The sequence below is a fragment of the Anolis sagrei genome, chromosome 1 (assembly GCF_037176765.1).
Source record: "Anolis sagrei isolate rAnoSag1 chromosome 1, rAnoSag1.mat, whole genome shotgun sequence".
NCBI lineage: Eukaryota > Metazoa > Chordata > Lepidosauria > Squamata > Dactyloidae > Anolis > Anolis sagrei.
In genome coordinates this window covers 183,729,345-183,752,683 of record NC_090021.1, presented here as the reverse complement: position 1 = coordinate 183,752,683, position 23,339 = coordinate 183,729,345, and the positions used below count along the sequence as shown (strand labels likewise).

The window sequence follows — 23,339 nt, the reverse complement described above, 5'->3', positions numbered from 1 at the left end:
AGATCCAGCCTAGGAAAGACCCCAGCCCTTCTTTCCCCTCCAATCTCTGTATTTCACACAACTTCACTCCCCCACAAGCTTTAGTCTTTCACAGAAATCCACACTTAGCTTTGAAAAGACATTTCATTTTCCTCCCCATCCTCATGTGCCTTGACAGCTGAAATGTCTTTTTCTACAGCCTCTTGTCAGAACTGAGGCTTAAAGGAAAGCAACTTGCTGGGGGGGGGGGGGGGGGACAGGAATTAGATCATCAGCTGCCAAACATCCACAACTGCTTGCTTCTTGGTGGGGGTTGGACTGGATGGCCCATGAGGTCTCTTCCAACTCTATGATTCTATGATTCTGCAACCTCCCGTTGTAACACTTCCCTCTCTGCCTTCAACTTTCACACAATTTCTCACAGAAATCCTGACTAGAGGCTACAGCTTTCAAACAAGAACTGACCACCTTCTTCAAAGCCCCATCTTCTTCTCAACTCTCCCCCAAAGGTAATTTGACAACTGCAACATCTTTTCACATCTTGTGATTTCTGTGCAACTTTGCCGCTGATTGTGATACATGAGGGAAGTTGCAGAAAAACAACACCCAGTACAGATCATCATAACAAGATTGGCAGTTTTCAATTAAATCTGAGCAGTTTCCAAAAAAAAAAAAATCTGTGCAGCTTCCTATTATGGTGGTGGCGGGGTGGGCCATGTCCAGCATCTCTTAACAACATGAGAAGAAAAAGAAATATTTTTTTCTGGCACCCATTGGAATGAGAATAATGGAGAATTACCATCCTTGGTGTGCATGTGAGGTCCCGTCTATACTGCCATATAATTAAGTTTCATATGAGTCTACACTCATCTAATGCTAGATCAGCTGTCAGAATTTAAGACACAAGTGAAGACCTATCTCTTCTGGCAGGCCTATCCAGACAGTTTTAATGATAAATTTTAAACTTCCTCTTTATGTCTAACTTTTGTTTTGTGTATTTTAACATGTATTTTATGGAAATATGTATATTCTATGGAGTGGTTTTTTTTAATTTTTATGTATTTTAGCTATGTTGTAGCCTGCCTTCAGCCATAAGGGGAGGCAGGTAAGAAATACAATTATTATTAATTATTATATAATGCAGTTCAATGTAGTTAAACTGCATTATGAAACTTCATTATATGACAATGTAGATGGAGCCTCAGTAGAGCTTCAGTGGTTCTGCAGTGTAGCACAGCAAGTGGCTACCCGTGTTCTCATTGACTAAGCAGGGAACAGTACGGGATGAAACCGTGGGCAGATGGGAAACACTATGGGGTGGTAAGGGATCAATGTGAGGTCCTGCCCAACACAGTCCCACAGATTCCCCAACTGTTCCCCATCTTATGGACTTCTGTCTAATGACGTCCTTAGGCTTTCGCATGATTGGTCTATGGCAAAGATGTAACAATGAATGAATGAATAAATGACTGCTATGCATCTCCCCCATGAATGCATTGTTTAGATGAAATTTAAAAGTCACATATCTTATGAGTGGATCTCTGAAAATCTATTGTTAGTTGCTTGACTAGCTTGTTTCAGCCACATATACTTTTGGCATGTAGGAGCCAACTGAGCAGCAAACCACATAATTACCTAATTGCACCAACAAATTGTGGTAGTAACCTTGAGGACAGTGGAAGGGCTTCAGAGTCTTGAGGGCACACAGAAATAGAACTGGGCCCACATGTACCCCATTGACAGCGCTTTCTCTAACTGTGCAATTGTAATGTTTTAAACACATTTCTTCTTGCTCTTAATGTTGGAAGGCCTAGAAAGTGAGGTCCCATCTATACTGCCATATAATCCAGTCTCTGATCCCAGATTATCTTATTTGAACTGTATTGTATGACAACGTAGACTCATATAATTCAGTTCAATTTAGATAACCTGGGATCAGATATTGGGTTATATGGCAGTGTAGATCCAGCCTGAAGCTCTTGTATCTGTTAGGCTGGATCTACACTGCCATATAATCCAGTTAAAATCAAATAATTTGGATTTTATATAGCAGTGTAGATGGAGTCTAAGAGACCATTATTTTGAACAGTCTACTGCAGGAATGAGAGGTATGCCGCCCTCCAGCAGCCCTAGCCAGTGTATGCTATGGTGATGGGACTTGTGATTCAGCAACATTGCTGGATTGCAACATACTCTTTAATCTCTAAACCAGTGAAGCAGGTGAATGTTATTTTATTTTTTGGAAAAAAATGGGGTTGTGTAAGTAATTGCCAATTATGGTGATGACAGATTGAGATTAGGAATATTTCTAATCTCCTTCCCTGAAACAGAAGATTAGGGATGTGACAAGAAAATATTATGCTATTCATGATGGAGAATTGCTAGCCCAAGGTAATTCAGTTAATAACATGTAACTAGGAACTGGAAAGTCTTCTTACCCATTTCTTTTAAAGAAGATATTATAGAACCCAAGGAAACGCCATGGGATCAATCCTTAAGATGAATGTAGCATCTCGGCAGTAAAAATGACAGTAGAGTGATTACCATATGTTTATATGTCTTGGCAGTAGTGAAGGAATACTGAAACACATTCTGGCTGAATAAGAAGGAAGGAAGTGAAACACTGATGTAAGAAGAATAGTGCTCAGCTGGCACTGTGTGCAGAGTATGCAAACCTAAGGTAGGTTTGTGAGACCTGGAAACCAGCAGAGCACATGGGTGCTCTGAAAACATAAACTAGTTAAATCCACATTTGATGCACGTACTATATTTCTTTTTATTCATCCGTTTCATTTGGGAGTATGGCCATATAAAGATCACAAAAGTGTGGGCTAGCTACTTGGTTAAAGGCTTCCTTCTAATCATTCTTGCCAGGTATTGTTGGTGCCAAACCCTCCTTTGAGTGAATGGTGGGTTTGGCAGGCATGATGCTGTACCTTAGCTCATATACATATCTGAATGTCTACACTCTAGCTAAGAATTGACTATAATGCAGGAGATGAAGCTATTTGTAGCATTACATCTGTAAAATGAAAGCAGTACTTACAACTTGCCTGCCAATGTGCAAATAGGCTAATAAACAGCCCTTACATCTGTCTTCTTATACCCAAATAACTGGTCCAGTAGCTATAGTGTTGGAGTGAGCTGTCTGCTACGTTATGTAAACCTATATGTTCCCTTATGCTCTGACATGTATAAAAATGATTTCACTGTCATTCCATTCATTAAAACTCATATCTGACCAAAATAACTAGCTGATTAACTCATTAACACTGAAACAATAGGAAAGAATCTTCTTGTACATGACTACAGCAGCAAGGATTGAACAAAGAACACCAACACCCGATGTATGAATTACAGAAATGATTATGGGAATGTTTCAGTTAGATCTGTTGTTAGGGAGACAGAAAGTGATTCAGGGATTGACTCTGAAAGGAATGTGGAGGAGACAGGAGCACTGCCTATAACTCAACGATTACAGCTACAAAGAGATAGTGCAAAGCAGAGACAAATTTGTTGTTCCCAGAGGCTGAAACACAAGCAAAGCGAAGCCAGGTGTGAGAAAGAGTGATGTCATGGGTAAGGATTAGAATTCTTAAGCATTTTTATATAATTTCATTGTGAGATCAACATTGGATTTTAATGGATCAAGTTGCCTGTCTTGGGAGCTCCAAGTTAGGAGTTCTGGTCTTTGGTAATATATCTTGCTTTCCTATTTAAGATAAATGCCTCTTGAATGGATTGTTGGTTCAAGTTTTCAAGACATTGGATTATAGTTATGTGCAAGTCTTTACGCCTTTGGATCTAGTTTTACTTTAAATGTTGAAACCCCTGGATTACAGTTTCTTGTTTTTACTTTTTGGGTTTTTGGATTCATATTCAGAGTTGGTCACTGCTATTGGCTATGCTCAAGAATATCAAGCTTATGGATATAACTTTGAAAATGCTTTTACAGTCTGTTTTTTTATTATACCTTTTTGATTGCTTAGCCTGTTGATTTTGGGATGCCTTTTGGATTATTACCTACTCATTTTTGAAACTGCCTTTTCTATTATATACTCTTTCCTTAATAAATTTATTACTTATTGTTGAACTGTGTGATGTTTGGGTGAAAAGAAGTCACACAGGTGAATGGGCTGCAATACTTTCTGTGAAAATCATGGAGATTTGTGTAAAAATATTATTCATTTTTAAAAATATCACGCTATCTGGGAACAAGTGTATTTTACATAAAATATAGATTTCATGCAAAAACATTTTTATGCAAAATACAATTTTATACAAAAATTGTGAGCTGGAATTCACTGAAACAGTTACAACTACATAACCATCTTAGTTGGGTAACTATATAGTGTCTCTTGGCCCAACTCCTCAATCCCCACAGCAGTCTTTGTGAGCAACCAGTAACTGTTCTGTGGATAGGGAAGCAGCTGGTTGAAATTTCTTTTTTTTAACTTTTTATTTATTGTAGCTTTAACACATTCAGTGTTTAAACATTCTTATATTTATCACTTTCCATTAACAAATTGTACAGAACATGTATGTCTTGATACCTATAATATTTCATGCTCCTGCTTCATTACATATTGTCCAATCACCCAGTGCTGACCCTTCACCCCAGACCAGTCAATTACAATACTTATTTCCAAAAATCAGTTGTTTCTATTACAGGTTTGGTCCCCTTACCTTCTATATATACATATTCTATGAATTTCCCCCAAATCTTCCCAAAATCATCTTTTTTTGATAATCTTCTTTTAACCTTAATGTTTCATGTCAGTTATCGTTTATTGCGATGTCCCAGATCTCCCTATACCACTCTTCTAATTGGCACTCCCCTCCTTCTTTCCATTTTTTAGCTATTAACAATCTTGCTGCTGTTACCAGATTGGCAATTAATTCTTTTAGTTCTTTTGGTATTTTAACATTATCAATAAATGATTGCAGTGCTATTTCCGGTGTTCCTGTTATCTCTTTTTGGATGATTCTTCTTATTTCTTGAAATACATTTTCGCAAAATTTTTGAACATATTTGCAAGACCACCACATGTGGATATATGTGCCAGTTTCTTGACAGCCCCTCCAGCACTGCTTAGAATTTCTACCCCTTCCATGAGCAATCTCTAGTGTGAAAAATAAATGCAGGATCCCTGTCACAATTCTCTATGATAAAGGAGAACTGTTAATGCAAGAAAAACAAAAATATCAGTCATTTGCTTTTTGATCAACAGGAGAACAGACTCCCATCAACCATAAGAGCTGCTGCCTAGTTAGTGGGGACTGGGGTATTTTCACAGTCCCTGTGCATTGCCTGCACTAGGGAACATGCAGGATTCATGATCACAAATCAGTCATGAATAGATAATTTGTTACGCATACTTATCTGCCTTAATGAATGTTGGTCATTGCCTAGCATTTTGTTCAGTAGTTACAAGATCATAAACTGGATTTACAATCTCATAACTTTTGAGATTCATGTTTATAGCTACTAACAACCTTCTTGTTCAGTCTAGCAGTACTCCATCCAATGGATTTCCAAAGTGCTGTAGATAAGACTGCTGGGAAAGAATCTGCTGCATTCTTCTGATTGTGCAGCAAATGGAGAGAAGAAATTGCAGCAGAACTCCAAAGGTCTCCCCATCTACATGTTCTTCATACACACTGCAACTCCAAGAGTACTGCGTATAGCATTTCCCAGAACCCCAATCAGAAACCCTTCAGTTAGGGTGCTGCCTGGCGGAAAAAATAGATTTGTGGGATTGCATTGTCATAAACATTATGATGACACAGCTCCATCACTGTACTGAAATTAACAATATGGTATCTCAGTCCACATTTCCAGAAAGTTATACATTTTTCCCTGTAGAAATATTTTTGTTTGTTTAAAAAATGCTCCAATATCATAAAAAAAGTCCCATGGGTTTCTGAAGTAAGGAGATTTGTAAGTAAGGAAGCCATATATATTTTCACAGAGAAAACATTCTCAAAACACTTGATAGTCATATACCAGGTTAAAAATACACAAAATTATCACCTTGTGATGCTTTGTTATTGAGTGCCCTCAAGTTGTTTCCACCTATGGTGATCAGAGAAATTGATTTATCTGCATGCCAGGAAAACCATTTTTAGCACAAAATAACTACAGATATCCTTTTCAACTCTAGCTAAAATGAATGTAATTTTGTTGTTTGTTGTTGTTGTTGTTCATCTGGCATTAGGCACAGATAATGTGAATGAAATCACTCCTCATCTCCATCATTTACTCCTTTTCTATGTTAATTTCTCCTCTTCTTTTTCTCTATTCTGCTTATCACCTATTTTCTATCTGGGTTGTTATAAGTTTTTCAAGCTGTATGGCCATATTCCAGAAGCATTCTCTCCTGACGTTTCACCTGCATCTATGGCAGACATCCTGAGATTGTGAGGTTGTGAGACCTCACAACCTCTGAGGGTGCCTGCCATAGATGCAAGTGAAACATCAGGACAGAATGCTTCTGGAACATGGCCATACAGCCCGAAAAACTTAAAACAACCCAGTGATTCCAGCCATGAAAGCTTTCGACAATATATTTCCTATCTGATGCAATTAATCACATACTTTAAGGAGATAGATGATACTGAAGCTACTAGTTTGGTGACTATTTAAAATCATCATCATCTTTAATATGTCCAATCACTTCTCATGATAATTCAAGGCTACTTACAAATCAAGTGCAATATAGTTAAAACATACAAAACATCAATATTGCAAGTCATGACAAGCACTTTGACTTTTGCAAAGAAACAGAACAACAAGCAATAGCACACCAAGACTGTTGTGTAATTCCTGTGACTGGTGCCAGTTAACAATCTGGCTAGGGCTCCATTTTATATCTGCAATGACCAGGTAATCAAACAGGAACACCATCGTCAAGGTTTGCATCTCCAGGAAAGAAAAGAGGCACTAAAAGCATTGTCTCTAAATCCTATTACTGCAAGATGGTCCAGGAGGATACCATGGTCAGTGTTTCAAACTCTGACTCATATTCAGTGAGGCCTTATTTAACTTGCAGTTCATTGCTACTTTATTGTAAGGTCAATGTCAACACATTATGCAGAAGACAGTTCCACTTTTTTAATCATTTCATAACCACAGTAAATGTTTGATCATAGATGTTGGTTTTGTTATTTGCAAATTCATCCTAAATCTGTCTGGCACTGGGCCTTTAGACTACACTGTAAATCTGGGTTCAGCTAATTGAACAGACACATACACTATTAAAACATCTACACACACACCCAGGGGGCATTTTTTATTACAATGACTAAGTACAGTCTCACTGTGTGAGAGATGGATTGAGTGATAATAAACTAAGGACCATCACACAATTAGCTTGCAGCACAGCTGATCGACAGAGCTCCATGCCGGCCATCACACAATTCAGGCTCACTTTCCGTGGGACTCCATTGATGAACTGGGGCTCAAGTATCCTACAATGCTGTGCCCAGAACACGAGGGGCTTCTCATGTTCCATTTGGAACAATGGGGCCAGTGCATGAGGTGGGGTGCCTGGATTGCCTTGCTGGCCTGCCAATTCACCATGGAGGCTGGCAAATCGCCCCATGGGATCTCATCAATGTGCTGAGACCCTAAGTGTTGGCATCCTTTTGGTGGCATACACATGCATTAAATGTACCTATATGTGAGATGCCCTTTTTGGGGTGGAGTGCAAGCTATTCTCTTGCCCTTGAACTCTGTCCAAAAATCTCCCATCGTTGGCAGCATCAAGCCTGGGAAGAGATGGTTAGTACTCTTTCTTACCAAAAGAAAAGGAAAGGAGGCAATTCAGACCACAAAAATCTGGCTATTATGAGCTCCTGAGGAAGAAAAAGCTGGGTATACTCCATTTGAGAACACCATCTAATTTCTTCTGCATTGACTGAGCTGAGATCAGCCAATTCTCGATGGTTTGAATTGCTGCACTATCCCTCCCTTCTCAACTTGTGAGCAACAGAAGCAAAGGACTTTCTAAAGTTTGGCAGGGCTCAGGTTGCATTGCAGCAGGTGGTCAGTGGTTTGTTCTTCTCCAGATTCGCATGTCGTGGATTCCACTTTGTAGCCCCATTTCTTAAGATTGGCTCTGCATCTCATGGTGCCAGAGCGCAGTCTGTTCAGAGCCTTTCAAGTCGCCCAGTTTTCTGTGTGCCCGGGAGGGGGGGGTGTCTCTCATTTGGTATCAGCCATTGATTGAGGTTCTGGGTTTGAGCCTGCCACTTTTGGGCTCTCGCTTGCTGGGGTGTTCCAGCGAGTGTCTCTGTGGATCTTAGAAAACTATTTCTTGATTTAAGTCATTGACGTGCTGGCCAATAGGAGTGTAAATGTGTTATAACTGGAATGTGATGTACATTAGGACCCCTGTATTCATGGATTCCATATTCACAGTTGGACTTAACAATGCTCTGAAAAAAATCTCTCCCAGGAATTGTCTGTGGGCTTCTTCACATCCTCCAGTGTTATTCTATGGTATGCTTCTAGCCCAAGTATAGTCTAAATATAGGGTTTGCTATAGTTTCAATACAGTCTGGGAACATATCCCCATGGAGACAGAGGTCAAACTCTACCTTTTTCATTGTCCCTTTTTAAAGCACATCAGTTACAGAAGACTTGTCTCACTGCAACTAATCTTATTTGCATGAAAAAGATGTACCATCCTGTAAGGGGGAGACAGTAGAGGGTCCCACCCTGGAGTTGGAAATAAGCTGTTCCTTTAAAACACCAGCAAGATCCAAGGACTCTGAATCAAAGCAAACACCAAGACACATGTGGAGTAATTGGATGGAAGGAAGGAGGGAGGGAGGGAGGGGGAAGTGAAGGAAAGGAGATAAGAGGGAGAGTGGGAGAAGAACAGGGGGCTCCATTGGATTTGATTGTCAGCCTGTCTGAAATAAAGGAGTTACTGGGAGAATTTCAAACAGCTGCCTGAGACTTGTTTGTCATAAGCAACTGACAGAAGGGATGGCCATGTGTATGATGTCCCCCTGCCTATGAATGTTGCAGGACCCTCTCACACATCCTCATCTCCAATACCCAGTTTCATGAAATAAAAGCAGCTTTTATGGTGTTTCATAAAGCAACAGATCCCGGGTAGTCTCTAATCATTCAAACAGAACAAAAAAATAGAAAACAAAGAGAAGTAGAGGTTCAGATCCCATTTTTGACTAGCTGAGTTAGGTCAGCTGGAAATATGGGTGGATTCACTTAAAACCAGATGCTACCTCTGAGCTGGGTTTTTCCTAGGTAACTATATAGCAAAACAGCTGCTTTTGGCAGTGGTTTCATTTTCCATAGGTTTTTTTTTTTCTTTTGGTATGGAAAAGAATGTAAAAACGAAAACAGTACATTTTGTAGCAGAGCACAGTATAATCCCATGCTAGTAAAATGGTACATTAATCAGCACATATCCCACAAACACACTCATATTTCGTGAAATATCAGCTGTTATTATTGTAAAGTTATTATTGAAGCATAACAATACTTACATCAGAAACAATACAAAGAACACAGATGTAGAAATTACATTGTGTGTGTCAAAATAAGGGGAGATTTTCCTATTGCCTATTGAGTATCAAGCAATAAAAATATGATACCAGAACATAGTTAGGACCACAAAAGTTACTAATAAGGAAGGACAGACAAGTTAGGAAGTTTGTTTTTCCCTCAGCCTACTGGGAAATATAAGACAGCAATCTGTTCAGTGTCCTGGATATTATGTCTTCCTTGGTAGCACAGGGCACGTTTGCTTGCTTGTTCCATCTGGTTTTCTCTTACTGGAGTTCATTATAGCATATCTAACGTCCCTCCTTGATCCTTCTGGTATTTGATTGTAGGTTACTATACTCCTATGAATGGTAGAGGATTGTGTTTCCTTTATAATATGTACTTTGTATCTGTTAAAGATGATTTTTGAAACAACTTTGACTTCCAAGGGACCCCCACCTTTTCTTCAAGTCTTAATCAGTAAAATTGTGTGGTCAGTTGTGTTTATTTTAATTTAGTGCATTTCCAGAAGAAAATTGTATCCTATCCCTCTATACCAGAAACAAGATAAAATGTAAAATACAAAAATGCATTTGGCATTTCTCCAATTCCTCATTTTAACTGCTTCTTCAAAAAAAAAGGTGATGTTAGGTTAGGTTTGTTGGTTTGAGAACTGGATATTACAAAGATGCTAGTATTTACCGAATGCTGGACAGGGAGTGGTTTCAGTAAAGAGTTTAAGGGGTAGTCCACATGATCTCCTGTCTGAAGGCTATCACCCTTTGACTGGGAATGAGACTTACCAAGAATATGTGACTTAGTTGTGAGGTGGGACATAGGCCAGGATATGCATAGATTTTCATCTTCATGATTTTCCCTTTACCCTGCTTGGTTTTCTAAGGGAAAGAATAATAAACATGGATCTATGGATAATATGCTTGGAGCTTACAATGCAGTCGAATGGAGTGCCAGACAGATATTGCCCTTTACTCCCTCTCGCTATGATTCTGACATATTTTACGGTTGGCTAAAGCTTTATGAATTACTATTCCTCCATTTCATTTGGTCATCCTGTTTACTAGAGTTAAGTACCAGTTACCATAGTGGCTCTTTCTCCTGCAAAGGAGTTAATCTCTGTAAAATTTGCCACTCTAGTGTATCACACCATTGCCAAGCTAAAAGCTAAAGCAAAGAATGTAAATCCTAAGATTGTAGAAACTTCATTTTATAAATATAAACATGATCCATTGGTTGATCAGAAATTATACATAAAATAGGTCAAAAGACTACTATTTCAAAACAAGAAATACATTTAAATTTAATGTCTAGGAAGAACCTGGCTTAAGAAAACTCAGGTTTCAGTGAGTTCATGTGCCAAGTTCCAGTGATTTTCTGATTCCTTCAGAATCCAAAGCTAAGAGCAGAGTTAGGACACTAGGGGTGAGAATTAATTCATTACTTTTTTTTTTTTGAAAATAATCTTTATTGTTTTATACCAATATAAAAATACAAACTTATCAACAACGGATGAACAGAACACAGGGGGGGGGGTTACAAGAGGGAAAAGGGAGGGGAAGGGGAAGATATGTAAGGGGGGGAGAGAGGGGGGGAGGGGACGAAACACGAGGGGAGGGGTGTTTGACACAGCAACAAATAACAGAGAGCTAGCTCTATGTCTGCCAGGCAGACTGTGACTTCCATTTAGTTCCTATAAAGAGAGACCAGTGCACCTTTCCAGGAGACCCTTCCGTCTCCTGGTTCATCTTACACCTCACTGCTTATTCTTACTCATGTCTCTTCTGGTCTACTTTAAGTCCGTTAAGATTCGTATTTCTTTTTTTCATATTCATCTAAGTCGGACCAATCTGTCTGCTTGATTGGATTACCCGAATTAGATTTCAGGAGAAAGGTAAGCTTGTCCATGTCTCTAAGTTCGGAGATTTTGACTAGCCATTCCTCTAGATCCGGTATCCTATCTTCCTTCCAGTGTCTAGCGAATACAATACGGGCTGCGGAGGAGATGTGCATCCATAAGATGTCTTCATTAGGGCTAAGCGTGAAGTCCTCGTCCGTCATTCCTAATAGGAAGTACTCCGGCTTTCTTGGAAAGTTCTTCTTGAGGATTTTTTGTGCTTCTTCCTGGATCCCAAGCCAATATTTTTTTGCTTCTGCACAGGACCACCACATATGAAAGTAGGTCCCTGGTTGCTCTTTACATTTCCAACATAGGTTCTTCAAATTTTTATACATTTGGTGGAGCTTATAGGGTGTTAGGTACCACCTGTGGAATGTTTTCAGCCAGTTCTCTTTCAATGTTACGGAGTACGTGTATTTCAGCTTCTTCTTCCAGATTACTTGCCATTCCTCTAACCTGATGGGACGCCCAATATTTTTGGCCCAGAGGGTCATGCAATTTTTGATTTCCTCTGTTTCTGTCTCCCATTTTAAGAGCTGGTTGTATAACTTAGTTATGGACTTCCTGTCCGATTTTAGCACTGCATCCCAAGTGGAGTCTTTTTCCTCAAAGCCGATCTTCTGGTCCTGCTTGAAGGTCTCTCGCAGTTGGAAGTATTGCAACCACGAGAGTTTCCTGAACTTCGGAGTTAGTTTTTCCAGAGAGTTCAGGACCCATGTTTTTTTAACATTATCTCTAACCAGCAAGTCTCTGTAGGTAGGCCAGTGCTGCCAGCCTAACAAACGTCTTTGTTTCGCCTCGATTGGGGACAGCCACCAGGGAGTTTTGGCATAAAAGTATCTCCTGTATTTATTCCATACTTTAAGGAGGCTGGATCTGACGAAATGATTCCCGAAGTTCCCCTCCAATTTAGATCTACCGTACCATAGGTACGCGTGCCAACCTACTCGTAAGTTAAACCCCTCTAATGTTAGGACTTTTACATTTTTGAGTGTGGCCCAATCCTTGACCCAAATTAAGGCGCAGGCTTCATGGTAGTTTTTTAAATTAGGAAGGCCGAAGCCACCTCTTTCCCTACTGTCCACCATTATTCGATGTTTCATTCTCTGTTTTTTCCCGTTCCAGATGAATTTTGAGAGATCTTTATGCCACTTATCAAAGACTGTGTTGTTCCTTATAATTGGCAGATTTTGAAAAAGAAAAAGAAGTCTAGGCAGAATACTCATTTTGATTAATCCAATTTTCCCCAACAGAGATAGGTTCAGGAATCTCCAGTTGGTTAAATCAGCCTGGATCTTTTTCCAGGCCGGCTCATAATTGTTTTTAAACAATTTGGTGTTGCTAGCCGAGAGCCAAATGCCTAGATATTTTATTTTTTTACTTACCACCAGGCCCGATTGAGTTTCCAGTTCACTTTGTTTGCCTCGGTCCATGTTCTTTGTTAGTATATATGTTTTCCTTTTATTTATCCTGAATCCGGATACATTGCCAAAGTCTTCTAATCTAGCTAACCATTTTTGTATGTTATGGATAGGATCTTCAATGATGCAGATAACATCATCGGCGTACGCCCTGATCTTATAGTCGAGTTTTCCTATCTTCATTCCCTTGATGTAAGGGTCTTCTCTAATTGATTTTAATAGAGGCTCCAGGGCCATGATAAACAGTAGGGGGGAAAGGGGACACCCCTGTCTAGTACCCTTTGAGATCCGGATAATCCCCGAGGGTTGAGAATTGACCCGAAGCCTTGCTGATTGATCTGAGTAGATTGCGGCTATGGCATTTCTAAAGGAGAAGCCGATGTCCAGCTCCTCTAAGAGAAGTTTTAGAAAGTTCCAGCTCAGATTGTCGAAGGCTTTCTCCGCATCGATGGTCAGCAGGGCCAGTTCTTTCTGGGTATTAATATCATAGTATTCAATGGTATCGATGATTGCCCTCAGATTGTCTTTAATGTTTCTGCCCGGGAGAAAGCCCGCTTGGTCCTCGCCGATCCAGTCTACCAGGAAACCTCTCAACCTTTTCGCTAGTATAGCCGCCAGTATTTTATAGTCGAAGTTTAGGAGAGAAATCGGTCTGTAATTCTGTTTTTCCGACCCGTCCGTGTTGCCTTTCTCAATGAGGACTATTTCGGCCTCCTTCCAGGAATTCGGGATCTCCCCCTTAGTAAGAGCCAGATTCAGAACTTTATGAAGTAATGGTAAGAGCTCCTCTTTCATCGTTTTGTAAAACCTAGCAGAGAAGCCGTCAGGGCCCGGTGCTTTGTTTGTGGGGAGGTTGGAAATTGCATCTAAAATCTCCTTTTTCGAAATTTCTTTATTAAGGGCCTCTCTATGCTCATCTGAGATCTTATCCAGTTTGAGCTTAGCTAGATAGCCTGTTATTTCAGTTTCTTTTGTATCATCACTGTTGTATAGGAGTTCGAAGTATTCTTGAAAATCCTCAATGATCTCTTTATCCGTGGTCAGATGGCTTTCTCCTTTTTTGATCTTGATGATTCGCTGCGATTGCTTCTTTTACTTTTGAAGTTATAAATTTGGAAATTAATAAATACAATTATTTGGAAATTAATAAATACAATTATTTAAATAACTGAATTGCATTTGATTAATTCATTAATTTGTTTCATCCACAAACATTTGTGGAATTTATAAATATGGCAATTACTTTGTCATCATGGATCATTGGAGTAATATTTCGCTACTGAGTCCATCAAAAATATTGTGTTTAACTTGCTTTTCCAGGCTGACACAGTCCAGATGTGTTGTCATACCAATGCCTGGGATGATGGATTATGTAATGTCATGCTTTTGGAAATGGTCAGGTTAAGGTAGGCTGTCTTAAATCACGGGATTGTAAAACCTGTTCAATTTAATTATTGTCAATGATCTGTAAATTAGTTATTTCCAAGCTATGCTAGTAGGTATCTGTTCACCAACAAAATAATTTGTCAAGACTAATTAGAGAAGGGGATTACTAATTAATTAAGAACTACTTAGGTTAAACTAGTTATTTCTACAAGCAGGTAAAAAGCCAAACTACAATAATTTCATTTACATAGCTATCATTCAAGACTGACAGATGTTTAGGACTGTCCTTTGACATAATTCTTTTGCTTCAATTACTCACCTAATAAATTCCATGAGTTGGTTATTTGGTTTATGCTATATATTTCCTTCTGCAATCAAATCTTAGAGAGCCTTGTTGTGGCTGGTGGGGACGAGAGAGGGGCCCTGCTCTGTGATGGCTCCCCACCTCTGGAACTCCCTCTTCTCTTTCAAAAAGCTCCTAAAACACACACCTTTGCACTTTGACATACGGGATGGAGGAGGATTAGAGCACTTTAGTAATGCCATTGAAAAGCAGGCTGCCCTATCTGTACTTCGTGGCCATTATGGTACAGTGAAGAACAATTAACAGCAAAATGCTTTCCCAATTTTTAATTGTGTTGACTATGTTAGATGTTTTATTGATGTACTTTTTCATGATTAATTGTTCTATATTTTTAATTTTGATGTTTAATCTCATTTGAGTAGTGCAATGCTGTTAATATTCCATATTATGTTTATTGCTGTAATGTTTTGGTATATACTGGGCATTGAATATTTGCCTTTGTATGTGTAAACTGCACTGAGTCCCCCAGGGGAGATAGGGTGGTCTAAAAATAAAGTTTTTTAAAATTTATTTTGTTCTTCAGAAAAATACAGCATGGATTGTGTTTATTCTGAAATTCTGAAATCCAAAATTGTCCACCTGGGGGGCTACCCAAGTTCAAAATAAAAGTACAAGCCCTCCATGCAGAGGCCTCAGGTTCAGTTCCAAGATTAGATTGATGCAACAGATGCTGGGAAAGACATGAGACCCATTAGTCAGAACAGACAATACTAACTTGGACAAATAGGCTTTTGGGTTCAAGGAAGCTTCCTTTTGTACCAATATTTAGAAACAATTGTGGGGGCTATGATATTGTTCATTAGAAGATTCATTAATCCAGCCCAGTGGTTTTCTTTTATCCTATATGCCAGTTTAGGACCTGTTTCATGCAAGATTCAAAATGCAATTCCTATTTATACTATCATAGCAATGAGGTCCTTCAGAAAATTATTCTTGTGAAAGTAGGATTCACATATTTTCCTAAGTATTTCTTCTTCTCATTGCTGGATCTGGAAATAATTAGTGGAAGACATGATCTACAACAAAAGGTTTGCCAATTGTTTCAGTGCAATTTCTCTATTTTCCCCATTGCATAGAGTTTCTAGAATGTAAATAATTATTCTGTTTAGGCTTCCAACTTCACTAAGTTCCCCAAGCTGTATTTAGCATGACATTTAATCTAATGTTGGAAAAAAAGATGTATCAGGTTCTTTCAACCCTATGCCACACTCAAGGTGAAGGGACTTGATGTCTGGTATTCATATAACTATCAACTATCACACAGGATAGAATTTAGTAACATTCACCTACTAAATAAAATTGCTTGGGCTGTAAGACAGCATAACAACTACCATTTGTTTGTTCCATCATTATTGCTAGTGCTAACACAGTATTGAGGAGCACCATTATTATTCTTAAAAGATCAGGGCAGGGTAGAGCATGACCAAAACTAATGTCACAATTCCGAACATTTTGTCCATGTTGTGTTGATATTTGAGGAAAGATATGCTATTCAGCTGCCATTATCAAATGCCTGGAGGTCTGTTGTATAGAAGAGGGAAAGCTTGCATTCTGCTGAGCCAAAGGGTAGGAACAAGAAAGAAGATTCCGACTAAATTTTAATAACAACATCCTGACAGCAAGCACTACAGTGGAACAGACCCCCTCAAACAGTGGTTGATGCTTTTCATTGAATGCTTCAAAATAACAGAGAATAACTTGCTACTTTTCTTCTCAGAAGAAGCAATGGGGAATTGTACGAATAATTTTCTACTTGCTACAAAACATGCACAATTCTGGAAGATTATTTGGAATTTGGAACTTATTCAGCATAGAATTTATGTATGGTGTTTATTTTTACAAGAAGCAACATTTTCTGTGCAGGAGACAGAATTTCTGCACTAAAAAGACAGGAATACAGTTTTCTGTACAGAAATTTTTACTTGCTACAGTGTTTTTTCTATGTAGAAAACTGTATTTTTAACTGAAAATGTTGCTTTCTGCACAGAAAATCATATTTCTTCAGAAAAATATTATTTTCTGAACAAAAAAACTTTCCCATAGACAAAATGCTGTGTTCTGCACACAAAAACAAATATGTGTGAATTTTGCATAGAAGTGTCAACATGTAAAGATTCTTGACAATCCAAAATCTTTTCTTCAATGTTTACTGACATTGAAAAACATGTTTTTTAATATTTTCAAATGTTACTTATATACCTATTAAACAGGGATGACAGCGTAATTTCAGACATGCTTTGAATCTTCAGTTATTTCTTCAATTGGAGAACTCTACCACATGTCAAGTACTAGCCTAGGCTGGATCTACAATGCCATATAATACATTTTGAAACTGCATTATATAGTCAGTGTAGACCCATATAATGCAGTTCCAAATCGCATTGTATAGCAGTGTAGATTGAGTCGTAATTGATCCTTTTTATTCTGTTCCTACCCTATCAGGTTTTGCACTATGTACAAAACTGAAAAATATTTTGTCTTTTTCATAAATACTCCAATATCTATGTACTATAGTCATTCCTCCACATTCACTATGATTAGGAGTACAAGAAAAATTGAATAATCAAATAATTGCTGATTATTTCACTGACACCTCTCTAGGAATCTCTTGGTCCTCCAGTATAACTCTAGATCTTCTAGCAGAAATCACACTGGAGGACCTAGATATTCCTAGAAATAGCATCTTAATCAAATCCATGCAAAATCAAAGTCATTCCGCAAATGGAGGACCAACTGAATATTCCACCAATTATGAATAAAAACAATTTGTTCCCAGGTGTGATGTAAAACACTTCTGGTATGTTTCAAAGCTCTCAATAACCTGGTCAATGACATTCTAGGAGCACATTCACTTATGAATCTGGATGAATTAATCATGGTTTAATTAATCCAGATTCATAATAGATGCTATATCTAGGAATATCTAGGTCCTCCTTTTATTTGCTTATCATTACAAAGATGCTCACAAAGAAGATATGGGACATAGGTGTCCCATTTCTGCTAAGCACTGGGCTCACCACTGGGCTCTCTGCATCATTCTACTCTGCAAAACTTCTTGTTTTCACTCTACAAGCCAAACTCATAAAAAGTATAATGGGAGTAGGAACTACTACTGTAAAAAGCTGCAAGACTTTCCACCAGAAGACTATCTAGCAAAGGACTCTATAGCCATATCTTCTTTGTGAGCATCTTTATTTCTGCTGATTTACTGACAGGACTGCTGAGCCTAGGAGCTCACTCAGCAAGTAGGAATCAATATTCATTGGAGTAAAATGTTATGGACATAGGGCAGAGAGTTGGTAATGATAAGTAAATAAAATTATTAATTGAATGTAGCCCTATTTTCATGCACCCACACAAGAGATTACCCAATATATGTGCAGCTAGGGCAAAAGGGGAAAGATTGCAACAACAAAAACAAAAAGCCACCCCACTGTTTTCTTACCGAAGAGAACAACTCTCCAGGAGGCTCTATTTCCTCCAATATGACTTATATTGGGTCATATTGAAGGACCTAGAGCTAGTAGTCTTAGAGCTTCCTAGAGTGAGAGGATTTCTCTCTAATAATCCCTGAGTCATCCAACACAAATTTATGATCAACTTCTAATAGAAGTTGATCAGAAGGTCCTTCCACACAGGCCCAAGATCCCGTGATGGGTCATATCCAAATGATGGCTCAGGTAACTCTAGATTAATCCAAAGCAAACTGGAATTTTCCAGTTTACTCCTGATTAATAAAACACATGGAAAGATCCAGAAAGGTTTAGATCTTTCCAGATGTGGGCTTATGGGGATTTATTCCCAGGACAGCTTTCTGTGATCCCAGGGATTAATCTCCATTGCCATCCTGGTTCTTCACCTTCTAGGACCTTGAAGAAATAGGATGACACACCACCCTCCCCTCCAAGGCCCCTATTTCCCCCCAAAATTTACCCGAGGGGCCTGGCTACAATACTCAGGTCTCTTAGCAAAAGCTCCCAATTTGATGAGTCAGAAACTTTCACCAAGGGGCCTGAGCATGCAGCCAGGCTCCCCAGGTAAGTTTTGGAGAAAAACGGGGGGGGGGCTGGGAGCAGGCATGTAGCCTCCCCCTGCCCAGGGAAACCATGGGATTTGGGGGAGGAGTAAGGCCTGAATCAAGGGAGGAACTGGGATTTGGCTTTTACTGGAAGAACCCAGAGTCACACTGGAGGATCCAAATATTCCCATGGAGTCCGTGTTCATCCACAAAGTGTACCCACAAATGTGGAGGGCCAACTCTAATGTTAGCCTGACATGAAAAGGAGTGTATATCCCAACATACAGAAATTAATCCATATCTTGACATCACAATGTTTCTTGCTTCACCAACCCCAGCCTATGTCAGGTACTACAAAAATCTTGTTATTAGGATTTTATTACTTGATACTACTGAGTAGGTGGTCATGCTAGAGGCATGACCACCTTTTCATTAAAACCACCAAAGGAGACCCTAATTTATGTGTCTCAATATTTTCACTTCATCCTGATGACCAGACGGACTAGACATCCTATACTGTGGGACTCTCTACCTGAATACATTTATCAAGTGAAGGAGCTGAACTTTTCCATTTACTTAAAGACATTGTATGAAACCTTTGTGAGAACTTTCACAATAGTTGTGTACTTTCTTCTTCTTGAGGACCATTTAAGCTTGTTTTTCTTCTAAATGCTGTTTCTATCACATTAATTGCTTTTAAAGTGTTATTTCAGCTGTTAATAAATTTTTAATAACTAAAAAATTAATAAAATAATATACATATATTAGTGCCCCACTACCATACTTCTCAGTTTCTATATGGACACAAAAGTCAAAACCCTGGTTCAGGGCTTAACTGGAATTTTCTCTAGACATCCAGAAAAATAGGTCAACCTTTCTTCTCAAAATTCATAAAAGTCACGTATTTGCCCTTAAGGACAAAGATATGCCAGAGCTCAGGCTTCAGTTTATTAAAAGGCTTATGGGAAAATTCTGAACATGCCCAGAAATTTAAAGAGAAGGAAAATTGTGGGCAGTATCTGAATAGCTGTTGAGCAAATCCAAATTGAAAGGAAACAAGGAAGTGGGAGGTTTTGGCCAGATTCATTTATATCTCCCTCCAAAAAAATTAAAGGAGGAAACCCCACTCAACTTGTAGCAGTATGAGGTAGAGCATGACTCATCAGCCATTTTCATAGTGTACATTCAGGATCATTAGCAAGAGTTGTAGGCCTAGAAACTTGAGAAGAACCATCTGGATTTGACCAAAGGCCTCCTACTCCAGCATCCCATACAATAAGTATCCAGCCTGAAGTCTGGCAAGAAATACAAATAACACTCCTTCTTCCACTAATGCTCCATAGCATATAATATACATTGGCACATTTTATTGCTGGAAAAAAGAGATAGCCAGCATGACTACTGATCAGTGACAGATTTTTTTCTAAGAATAGGCCCAATTTCCTTTTAGATCAATGCTCTATCTTGTAGTAACAAAATTCACTTTTTCATTGTTTAGAGTGTGAGGAAGAATTTCCTGGTTGTCTTCCCTAAAGCTTCTACCTTTCAGCTTCAGTGAATGACTCCAGATATTATTATTATGAGAATGGGAGAAAACAAGATAGAGGCAGCTGGACACAAGGTAAGAGGCTAAGCAATATCTGAAATGGTAGCACTCGTGTCAACCTAGTTAGATATGAGCACCTCATGTGATCCATGGATGGCACTTTTAGCTTCTGCCTTCTGGTCTAAAGAGACACCCAGTGCCATTTAAAAGTATCAGAGTTCTCCAAAAAGTTCAGAAAGCACACAGAAAGGAAACTCCCTGAGAAAACTAGGAATCAACTTTAGTCAGAGTACATTGTTAGACAAAGGTTTAGTGATTTCCTATGGGAGATATCACCTATGTACAATATTGTCACAGCAGTAGTTTTGAGATATCATGTTGCCTCTAAAACTAACAACACATCTAGCAGAGAGAGTGGCAGGAGTAGTTGATGGAAATAAGTCATGTTGAGTACTTCCATCTGTTGGTGTGCCAGAGAATAATCCCACATTAAATAACCATTACTAGGATTTACCAAACTTGTGCATTCTGAATAGTGGATCATGCCATTAGATGATCCCTACCATGAAACAAGCTGGTGCCTCCTTTGAAAGCAAGGCTACAGCTGTGCCAAGCTGCCCCTTGAATTCTCATTCCTTAAAATGCAGGAACTTAATAAATCTCTTAGGAGGAGGGAACAATACCCAAATGCAATCATGCCTCCCAAAAAATTGGCCTTGCTAGTCATCCCCATTTGTTGAGTAAAAAACCTCTCTGTATGTAAAATGCATTAGAAAATCTGTTGCACAATGCTACACCATTGGCTCGCCTCCAGATGAAACAAACAGATAAACAGCATGTACTAGTCTGCATTTGTCTAATTTGAGGCATGCTTATTTTAAAATGTACTTTACAGTTAAAAGCCTGAAATTCCTTCCTTTTTTTCTTTTTAACAAAACATAGATTGCATGGATAATTTTTACACTTATCTAGGAGTAAACTCCACCCAACACTGTGGAACTTACTCCTGAGTAACCCTTAATAGCATTGCTCTGCCAATGCCACTGAACTCCGTCACACTCACTTTTGGGCAGACATTCCAGTAGATTGAACTGTCATGTTTCCACTGTGGTGTCCCCCCCTCCTCCCCCTCCGCACTTCAAAACTCTCAAACATGTCCTGCTGTAAATCACACATTCATTCTGAGCCTACTTCAGAAAGTTATATAAAAGTGCACCCTCTATGGGTTATGTACAAAACTGAAAAGTCCTTGTCTTCCTTTGTAGAAAAAAAAAACCCCTATGAATTGGTTCATATTGACCATTTGCAACAGGCTGGAGAAAAAAAGAAAATACATATATCCAAGACCAAGTATATCAAGCTGTCCTTACTATACTTAGCCTAATTCTATACAAACAAATCTATACAAATTCTCTCCTTATTTTGAATACAGATGACCATGAGCGATAACCCCCTCTACTACATTTCACTTTTCAGCTAGCCAGAACAAATGAAGACAGCTGGATTAACTGGGTATTACAACATGCTCTTGGGAAACTTTCCAGACTATTACACTTGAGCTGATGTGCATTGGAAACATATGCGCTGCTCAGAATCCATGGCCACGCCACGAAGACAAAGTACCAAGCCTACTGACTTCCTGTCCTCAAAATACCGGGGAGCGAAATGCCAATGTCCCGATAACAAAATCAGAAGGTGGGGGGAAGAGTGTGTCAGAGATGTCTGGATGCCATCAAGCCATGTCACTGGGGAACCACTGGGGGAAAGGGTCTCTCCAAAAGAAAGGGAGGGGACACAGAAAGAGGGAAGAGAAAAGGAGCAAAGGAAGTTCCATGCAATTCTCTTAAACAAAGAACTGGAAAAGACAGATGTAGTGCAAGACAGTGTGGATGGACTCCACCCTTCCAAGTCCTTGTGTTTACTTCTCTCTCTAGCTGGCTCTGAATCTTCAGGCACTTCTCCAAGGACAGCTTTTCAGCTCCATCACAATCCTTTGCTTTTGTGGCTGAGAATAACAGTAAGAATACAAATCCCATATTTTCCTCTGTCTAACAGAGAAAGAGAGAGACATACTAGGATTTATTTCTCATGACTCCACAGACTTTATTTCAAGCCTTTTCATTGTTCTCTCCATCTTCTGTGTGCATAGGAGAGAGTGCACAAAAGGGAGAAACTTTTCAGCTTGTACAACTTCTCTCTCCTGTTATCTGCTGTCCCATTCCTTAACCTTTTTAACCCTCCTTGCATAGCAGTAAGGCAAACTCTCTCTAACACACACACACACACACACACACACACTGTGCATCCTGACCTTTCAGACCCCCTTTCCTCTCCAAAGTCAGCAAAGGGACGTTTGTGCTACAAAGAAAAGACTCACCCCCTTCAAACTCTTCCTCCTCTTGCGTCCGTATCGTTCCCAAATGTCCCAGAAAAGCAATCAGAAGCACCAGCTTTCTTCTTTGAATCCAGATTGCCATCATGTCTAAACGTTAGACATGTAGATCCTCCTCGGGGGATAACAAAAAGTGCAAAACAAAAGTGTTGCGGGAGAGAGAGAAAAATCCCTATTTGAACAACATGAAGCCAGCTCTTTTCCTTTCAGCACTCCCTCAGGACTCACAGAGAAAGGGAGGGGGAAAGGGGAGGGGGGTTTGCTATTTCCCCAAGGCTGGCTTTCTTTTCCTTTCTTTTTCCAACCCTCCCAGCTCCTGCACAGTCTGCAGACACTTTTTCTTCAAGTGATGCAGCTTTAAATAGGAAGAATGCTGCCTCCACTTCTTTGCCTGCCCCTTTCAGCTCCTTCATCCACAGAATCATCCACTCCCTAGCAAGGAACAGCGTGATTGATGGTAAACAACCAAATCAGAAAGAGCTCCACTCGCCTCTCAAACTTTTCTTACTCTCTTTTTTAAGATACAGTTTCTGAGGACAGTTTCTCCCTCTTTTTTTCTTCCTTCTGCGCCCAGCAATTATTCAGGAGAGACTCTCCTGTATAAAGGATTTACTGGGACCGAACATCACTGGCTGAGATTAAATAATTCAACTGTTGGAAACTGTGGTTAAAGCCTTATTTGTATGCATCAACTGGCCAAAACATGGGAACCTACCCTACCTAACCTCTGGGATAGGATTCCACCCTTCATTTTTAATGATGACATCATGAAAATCTTTCTGTTCCCTTCTGGTTGCCCAC

General features: G+C 39.3%; 1 protein-coding gene across 1 annotated transcript in view; it reads right to left on the bottom strand.

The window, feature by feature from the left end:
• Positions 1 to 22,932, bottom strand: part of COL5A2 (collagen type V alpha 2 chain) — a 154,224-nt gene extending 131,292 nt beyond the window's left edge. Inside the window, exon 1 of the mRNA XM_067470963.1 lies at positions 22,524 to 22,932. Coding sequence (XP_067327064.1) covers positions 22,524 to 22,626 — 103 coding nt within the window. The 5' untranslated portion in view covers positions 22,627 to 22,932. The remainder of the gene's footprint in view (positions 1 to 22,523) is intronic.
• Between the last annotated feature and the right edge of the window lie 407 nt (positions 22,933 to 23,339).